The 9150-nt window shown below is 37.7% G+C and overlaps 1 protein-coding gene across 7 annotated transcripts in view; it reads left to right on the top strand.

Moving 5' to 3' along the window:
• The first annotated feature begins 2697 nt into the window (after positions 1 to 2697).
• Positions 2698 to 9150, top strand: part of LOC121878875 (sorting nexin-25-like) — a 31640-nt gene continuing 25187 nt past the window's right edge. For all 7 annotated transcript variants that reach the window (XR_006091246.1, XR_006091245.1, XR_006091244.1 and 4 more), the window contains exons 1-6: positions 2698 to 2784; positions 3452 to 3697; positions 5207 to 5376; positions 6060 to 6194; positions 6408 to 6583; positions 7101 to 7287. Coding sequence is in view for 3 of the 7 variants with exons in the window: in XM_042385299.1 (XP_042241233.1) it covers positions 3458 to 3697; positions 5207 to 5376; positions 6060 to 6194; positions 6408 to 6583; positions 7101 to 7287 (908 nt within the window). In the remaining 4 variants the exon portion in view is untranslated. The remainder of the gene's footprint in view (positions 2785 to 3451; positions 3698 to 5206; positions 5377 to 6059; positions 6195 to 6407; positions 6584 to 7100; positions 7288 to 9150) is intronic.

The raw sequence follows: 9150 nt of genomic DNA, 5'->3' as shown, positions 1-9150 counted from the left end.
TCACTTCCCCATTTTCTCTCTCCTCTTCTTTCCCTCCCCATCCTTACCCCTTCCCTATATTCTCTCCTTCTTTCTCTCCCCTATCCCTTACTACTCACTTCCCCTTCCTCCGTACCTCTGCAGTCACCCCCACGCTCTCCCCCCTCCGTATCTCCGTCCCTCACATCCCCCCACTCCTACCTTCCTCCACACCCCGCCCCCAACCACACCTATAAGACGCCAGTATAACCAATTTAGCGTGTATTACCCCCCCCTCCTGCAGTATGGCCCCGAGACCAGCTTTAACATGAAGTCTTGTCTTAATTTTCTTACTGGAGATTAAAAGTTAGACAAAGAGGCGGAGGAACATCGTTATGGCCGCCCTCTCCTACCCTGGGGAGGGAGGATCGTCTACCCACTTCCTCCCTCCCAGCCCTGCTTCTCCTCCCCCTCACCCACACTCCCACATTACCCCTTCTCCCTAACCCCCACTTTCCCCTTCATCGCTCCTAAAGATTCCCAAAGATTCGTAAGTTGTATTTCTTTGTGTCTTGGGAATAAGAGAACTATCAACTTGTTATGGTAGAGTCACAGCACAGTTTAAGAGCCATATTCCATTGTTTATCTTAGTGTGTGTTAGGGAGGAGAGTTCTGGTAGTCTCAATACGTAAGATTCTTCAGTGAATATTATTGTTGTCTTATCTGTGACTTAAGTGAACAGCTGTCTAGTTAGGGTAGAGTCTTAGCACAAGTTAAGAGCCATTTATTTCATCATTTATTCATTTTGTTTACTCAAGATTATAGGTCCAGTTCTTAATAATTCTTGCGGTAAATTTCTTGGTATTTCGGGACATAAGAACCCCCTATCTAGGTACGGTATAGTCTCACAACACAATATAATATTTTTTTTTCTTTACCTAACTTAATTATTCCTTTAAACTGGAGAAAGATAATAATTGTCTATGACCGATACAACCCAGACTCCATTTTGTTATCTCTCTGTCTTTACGCTGGTTAAGTGAGTCAGTCAGTCTGGTGTTCGTTCTCACATCTCCAGTTACGAGGGAAATATTTTAAGCTTACGAACCTTTGAGAATCTTAAGACTTCCTGGTGGATGAAATTAAGATTGAGAGTGGACCGAGGATATGTGACGTGAGGGAGGATGAGGGAGAGAAATGAAGGGGAGGGGGAAGAGTAGAGGAAGGATGGATAGGGGGGATAGGTCGAAAAGATAAGAGGAGGAAGAAGAGGGATGGAGGGAGGGAGGGATGGGAGAAGGATGATGAGGGAAAGAAGGGGAGGATCCTTGTCAGTAGGATACTTGAAGCACAAAACCTGAACACTGGGAGTGTCTGCCATCCCGTCTGGTTCCCGAGATATCCTAGACTCAGAGACTGTCAGTTGATTGAGATTATCTAAAAGAAGCCCCCCAGACTGGTGCCTGTACTCCGACACTTCAGGTACTCAGGGGGACAGAGATATTAAAGCGACTGAAGTTGTCTAGCTTATACTATAGAAGGGTAGGGAGTGATTTAATTTCAATCAATAAACACCTCAGGGGTCATTACTCAGTCGAGTGTTCATACGTGGAGCTGGCGGATGCCCACCCCACTAAGGGTCACAGCTAAAGTTGAAGACGCCATAATTTCAGAAAGTTGTCAGGGCAAACTTTTTCAGAGTGAGAATGTAAGATCTTGGAACAATCTGCTAGAGAGTGTTGTGACAGCACCGAGTGTAGGAGCACATTCAAGACCAGACTTGACCATCACTGGCGGAGGTTCATATACATTGTAGTTAGTAGTTAGTAGGCAGCTATCAAACAGGGAGGTACTATCGCCTGGGAAGATATTGGAAGCATAATGTGTTGTCTAATGGTAGACCCTGCTGCCATATGTGACCAAGTCCCAGGTTGCTGATCTGACTTTCTTCCTCATTTACACGCAATTGCAGGGTCTCAATTGTTTCTCTTACCATTGACAACACAACATACATATAGCGTTTCTCACTCTTTATTATTATTATTATTATTATTATTATTATTATTATTATTATTATTATTATTATTATTATTATTATTATTATCATTATTATTATTATTATTATTATTATTATTATTATTATTATTATTATTATTATTATTATTATTATTATTATTATTATTATTATTATTATTATTATTATTACGCCCCCCAGGCCCCGATGTGAACCAGTGACCTGTACCCGGGTGGGCTAATCCCCGTAAAAAAAAAAAAAATCAAATCATTCTGGAACCAGTACATGCCCAGTACTTTCCAACAGGCTAAACAGGACGGCAAGTAGCTTAGTTTTACATCTCTTCAATTGCACATCACTGAAGCTTAGGGACCTGAAATGTGTTAAAACAGAGTCAGACGTCTTAAAGAAACGCTTAGATATTAAGTTGACCAGCGTACCTGACTGACCTCCTATACCTGGATAAGAAAATTACAGCTCGTCTACTTTGCATAGTAACTGGAGAAGAGCTGTAGCCTTGAAACAGCAGAGGTCCATCTTACAAGCATCAGTAACTCAAGGCATACGTTAATGTTATTATTGTGCTTCAAACTCTATGGTATTTAAACGGGTAATAAGATTGGTAATTTCATCAATCCAATAATAATTAAAAACTCTGAGGGATACGACCAAGCTAAGGGAAATCATAGAAAATGGTGAATTAATTTGTCAAAGAAAACGTTGGGGATCGATCAGCTGCTCTTAGGTAACCAGCTGTTGTTCTCGAGTGTCAACCAGCTGTCAAGATTGCACACGAGGCATATAAAGGACAGGTGAGGTAGTTGGTATTTATGACAGTACTACAAACCAAGACATTACCGACCGATAAAAAAATCTCATGAAGACTGTAAATTAATGTTAGACTGTTCAAAATTATAGAATCTCTCTACGGTAATAATGCTTTAATAAACTAGTTGGCCATCTGAGGTAATGATGGAAATATACAACTTACCTGTCTTATTAAACCTCATTATCTTATCAGGGTTTGATTGTTTTTGTTTGAATTAAAAAAGGTAAAGAATCTGCTCTTTATGGATATTTTTCAATTGGAATTTCACAAGAACTTCGTATTTTAATGCATAGAATACACATTGATGAGAGATGGACTGTGTTGTTAATGGTTAGGTTAGGTTAGGTTAGTTTGTTAAGTTAGGTTAGATAAGTTAGAAAGAAGGCCATTTTACTAACTATCATTGTATAGTCTGCCCACCACGCATGCACATTAGGCTGCTTTACCAATAGACATTGTATTCTGTGCATTACATTAAAGTTATCATACCAGTACATATATTAGTAAAGATCCCTTGGAGATAAAATAAAGTGGTAACCCTCTCTTTAACCTACTAAATATTTGAATCATTTACTTGAAATATGTACAGTGAAGATTGACAAGATTAAGATAAGAGTACAGTACAGTATTAACTAGTGTAATCTTTCCAGGTTTGGATGTGGGCTGCAGCTATTGGGGGGTTGCTGGCTGTATGGTGTGTGAGTGCAGTGTGGGGATGGGGCAGCGATGGAGGAAGCCTTGGGGTGGTGCTTCCCCTCTCACTAGTTGTGGGGGGCATCTCAGCCATGGTTCTGGGGGCTACCCTCACTATTGCAGCGTACGTGATGCTGTCGGCCAAACACCAAGTGACAGTCAGAGTCCCTCCAGAAATATCGGCTCTTCATACACTTATTGCCGTATGTATGATGTTGGTTTTGAAATATATTACCGGTATGTTACTTTTTATTCTCTTTTTAAGATTGTATATATTATTGCATAACACAATTAATATTAAGTAATACCGTACCTGTATCGCTTAACATAGTTCACACAAGAGAGATACTGAGGAATATTTGATATCATTTATGCAGACAAAAATTGGTTTTAAAGTAATACAGTACAGTGTATTCTGTATGCAGTGCTGTGCTGTAATTTACTCATTATTACTTAAAATTTTGCCTGGTAAAGTACAAGAATTATGTTTTTGTAACAGAGTGAGTCAAACATCCAGCATACAGTACAGATTTATAATGGATGAATTACAGGTGTTTTGGAAGTGCTAACTATTATTATATTATTATGGTGCTACTGTATCATGGTTAGCTTCCTCTAATATAATTGAATAAAGACAGTCATAGTATGATTCTAGTTATTCTCTCCCATTGTTCATTTGTACCCCAAGTTTAACGTACTTTTCCTTTCTCACTCTGTGTGCTCTTAACTGTGCAGCAAGATTCCAAATTGAAAAGTGAAATGCCAAAATTCTTTTTTGGTAGTCACATTATTGTACAATTCATTAAAACAGTTTGATTAACAAGGACAGTCAGGTTACAGTAATTATAAGTTGACTGTCTAATACCTGTATTGATTATCAGGAAGCAGGGACTTGCCAATGCTGTATGCAGGTCTGAGGAAAGGTATATCCTTTGAAGAATAGAAATAATGCATACTCAGGAAAATTGCAGGTGTAGCAAGAAGCAGTACAGATATCCAAGAGTACAGGTGACTAGGTTAAAATTGCAATATACTGTATTTACTCCACTGGAAATGAATGTAAACACAGAACAGATTACTGAATTGGCAGACTAGCCCATCAGCTAATCAGCTAATGCTCACAACAAAACGTGTTTGTCGTAAGGATTTCATTAATCAAAGTTTTGTTCGTTAACCGAATTGAAGATCCTTATGGGAGGTAATTCGTTAACCGAAATTTCGTTAATCGAACCGTTCGTTAACCGAGGGACCACTGTATTTTATTTATATGCTGTACTAGAATATGAAATTGATTTCTCTGTGACTAGTATTCTATGCTTGTTTAGAAAATACTGTATCCAGTATACAGTACTGTACTGTATACTATGACACTACAGTATTTTAACCTTGTTTGGAAAATGCTAAATATTTCCTATACCGGTACTGTACTGGTGGCATTTAGATGTATGATGTAGATATTTAAGGTCTTGTAGAAGGATGTATCATAGGAGCACATATATTATACAGGTAGTTATAAGAATGAAAATATGACAGCAAATTAAGGGAATTTGTGTGTGTGTGTGTGTGTGTGTGTGTGTGTGTGCATGTGCATGTGTGTGTGTGTGTGTGTGTGCATGCAGAAGTGGAGCTTGAAAAGAGTGAAAAAATGCACTTCTATAGTACAGTACTATATGTCTTTTAGATGTTTAAAAATATTTTATTCTGTCATACAGAGTGTCCGCTGTGATGCAGAAAGCTCCTTGCCCACAAGACATGGAGCTGTCATTAGTCGTAAAATTGACGGGGCCATTAATGAGTTAATTGATGGATTCATTGAAAATGATGTGACTCCATGGTATGCTAGCCTGGTTAATGATAGCACCCCAAGCATTGAAGCTCTGAGGTAAGCTAAACTGTGGTCTCTTACTTTTTGAATAACCGTAGAACATAATAGACTTACTAATTCAGAAGATCTGGCCAGATAGAATATACTGTATTTTAATTATTTTCATTTTGTATAGACTTGGTAAAGGCAGGAACATACATAAACAATCCATATGAAATTATTGTATACACTGAATTTATGAATACTCATCTTAGTCATTAAGATAACACCTTAACTGCTGTACTACAGTATAACCGACTGACAGATCCTTTGAAGCAACTAAAGGGCCTGATGCATAGCTTTTTTAGAATACAGTAAGGAAAACAGGGGAGAGTTAATCAGCTGTGGCTGTCCTCTCTAGCAGTCTAGCAATCTGGAATAAAATATAGGAGACAGTAACCTTGGCAGTGTTAGTGCTGATGTTGGAGTCATAGCTCTAATGATACCACAAGCCTTTAGGGGCAGGGATTCGTGAATAGTACAGTATACCCAGTTGGATTAACAAATTAACCCTGGCTGATATTATAGAGGGCTGATCACAAGGACATGAGGCCCCAGCAAATTGTTTGATGTTTGGAAAGCAGATAGACTAATGGTTTTGGCAGAAAAAGGGATTTTAGAATCTCTCTTCCATTTCTCCAAATCTGTTGAACCTACACTTGAATATCAAAGCATATTTCAGTTTCTGTCCACGATTGCAGGAGTGTTTTGTGGTATAGTGTCGTGAACATCAATGAAAGGCTGGCTCATATGGATCAAGTACGCTTTGTCACAGGTGGTGCAATTAACTGTCTTACACGTCACCTTGAGAACATTAGGATTGCTCAGACTGCAGGGTAAGAACCTGATAATATTTGTTTATGAAAAAATATTAAGCTTATGTGATTTGATATTAAGCAAGTTGATATTGTAAAAATCATTGAAGTCTTTTACAAATGTAGATTTAATTCCATGTTCATGATGCTGTTTATCATTAAGGGCTATCAGGCAAATGGACTTACCAGTAATGTGAATTATAAAGAAATATCTTAAAAATTTTTACTTTGTAGGGAAGCTCGAGGAGAAAGAGGTGTGTTCCATTTAGTTCCTCAATTGAGTTCCCCAGAAAGAGAAAGAAATTTTCTTCGTCTGGTGGCAGAGCTACTTATTTCTCGATGCCTTCCATCAGAATACTTGCGGTGTACACCATTGCGTACACTTCTCAAGGAACTCCTGGCCTGTAAAGGTTTGTACATTGTACACTTCTATGTTTTCCAATTTCATGTTGAGTATAGTAGATGAGTGCAGTGTGTTTTATACAATAGAATTTATTAGTGAGAGATTAAGAGTAATTGTTCACTACTGTATTTTAAACATGATAAATTCTAAAATTTATCTTGTATGTCCACTTGATTATACAGTGAAAGATGGCCCTGTAACCCTGATGGCCCATTAGGGGCAATGCAGAAACAGCATTTTGTAGACTAAACCATTCTTTGGTACATGAGAAGATAATTTGCCAGCACTTCCCCAACTATATGGCTAAGTCATACTGTAGTAGGAAGTTATTGTCAGTGATTTGTGTAACATTTAATTGACAATTAATGTTGGTGCAATAGGTTCAGTTTAGGAGAAATAGGTAGAGTTTAGAATAATTTATACCACTTACGTGATCACTGCTACTTATACTTAAGATGGATCCATTAAGGATGTGGCAAAAATTGAAGTGTCCTTATGCTGGAAAGATTTATTAATATTTTCAGTTTTTGAACCATTGATTGATCGAGTGTGTGACCCAGACTGGATCAATCAGAGGCTAGTTTCATACCTGAGACAACAACATGCAGCAGAAGAGCTTCATCGTCGCACTTACATGTATGCTGCGAGTTACGAAGATTTCATTACACTCATCCATGATTCTACTGATATTCATGACCTTGAGCACCTCAGGTAATGTACTGTATTGTCTTTTTGAGACATATGCTACCATTGAATCTTGTTAGATACAGTATAAGCTATAATTTAAACTGCATATCAGAAGTACTACTTGTACTTATTTACTTCTACATAATGTTGAGTTTCCACCATTGTTTTGCTTTTTGCTATAGTATTTAGCATAATATTGTTTTTATAAGTTTAATTTCTTTCTTACTTTATTTTGTATTATGTTAAACTGATTGAGAATGGAACATCCCTTCAGTCCACTACAGACTCTTGCTGTAAGATTAATTTACTCCTTAATTGAAGTTATTTTACAAAGCTAAAAAATCTACATTTATCTTAAATGTACAGTACATTACTCTAAATGTATATGTATGCTTTAGCATATGGCTTATCACTATTCTGTGGTGCTTCTCCAGACTATACTTGAATCAGAGGCAAGCAAAACAAATCCAGTACATATTGCCTCAATTGCAATTGAGTGGCAGAAATTAATCATAATTTTAGTCAAACATTTGCACAACTTTGTATAGTTACAGTACTGTCCTTGAGTTTACAATTTTGTTGTGGAAGGAAAGCCTATTATTTGGATAGTGGTGCAAGCATTATAATACAGTACAGTATGCAAATCTTGTATCCTTATTTTTAAGATGTGCTGGATAGTAAAAACAAAAATATTGATAACATAATGAGTACCGGTTCATTCTTGGAAGTTTTGTATTAAGATTACTGTATAGTTTTCTGTTCATAGTATTAGACTAATAAGTTGATGGTTGAAGTAATGACAAAAAGGTGTTTAGAAATGGGAAAGCCAGTGAGGTCCGTGCCAGTAAACCATCCTTAGGAGCCTGCTTTTGCCAGAGGGCTTTGGTATGGCCAAGGTCCACACAGATCAAGATTGATGGACCAAGATAGATTGTATCCAATCACAAGAACTGGCTTTGGGTGTTTAACCTTCTGCATCGCCTCTGCTTATCATAAGAAGCCAAAGTGCAATAGTTGTAATAGTGCTGAAAGCTTATTCGTTTGAGGCATTTGTTCCATCCCACTAATTTGAAACATAATGGGCTGATCTATTGATAGAGAGAAAGATTGTAGTTGTGAAAGACTGTGAAGAGATTGATAGAAAAAACTACTGTATCATGTTACTGAAGTTAAAAGGAATTTAGAAGTACAATTACAGCAACTACACATGACAGATAAGAGTATAGACATGTCTCTTACCTTTTTAATTAGGTGAGTTCTAGATGAAAGCTGTGTTTTAGTTTCTCATTACACATTGTTGTGTTAAGTCCATTAAATTGTTGATTATTGTAGATTTAAAAATAAATGGTTTCTTAGAAATTAAACTGTAGCTCATATATGAACGACTAAATAGTAAAGCTTTATATATACTGTACAAGATTTCTCTGAGACTAATAATGTACACAAGCTCCAAAGTGTATCTGTGACTTTGTGTTAAGTAGTAAAATATAAATAAAATAATGGATGCCCCTCGTGTAACGAGTATGGCCGGCCCAAGAGCCACCGAGGCGTGAATTTGTTTAAGGTGTAGAAGCTGTCGCCAACACAACAACCACACCCTGAGTTAACGAGTTACATGACCCAGTGTCAAGGAATAGTTCGAGAAGACCGATCAACTCGCCAACTGCACTGGCTAACCATTACCCCGGAATACGATCCACAAATCGATTAACATCCAGGTTCCCAATTACTGCTGGGTATACAGAGGCAAAGGCAAATGGCGTAAAGAAACTTGCCCATAGATTCACCCTGCCCGGGGATAGAACCCAGGTCCACTCGGTTGCGAGGCAAGCATGCTGACCATTACACCACAGGTTGCATATTTACACCATAGGATTTTGACAACCC

Source organism: Homarus americanus, unplaced genomic scaffold, assembly GCF_018991925.1.
Source record: "Homarus americanus isolate GMGI-L3 unplaced genomic scaffold, GMGI_Hamer_2.0 scaffold19969, whole genome shotgun sequence".
In the NCBI taxonomy this organism is placed as follows: Eukaryota; Metazoa; Arthropoda; class Malacostraca; order Decapoda; family Nephropidae; genus Homarus; species Homarus americanus.
This window is presented reverse-complemented; position numbering and strand designations above follow the sequence as displayed.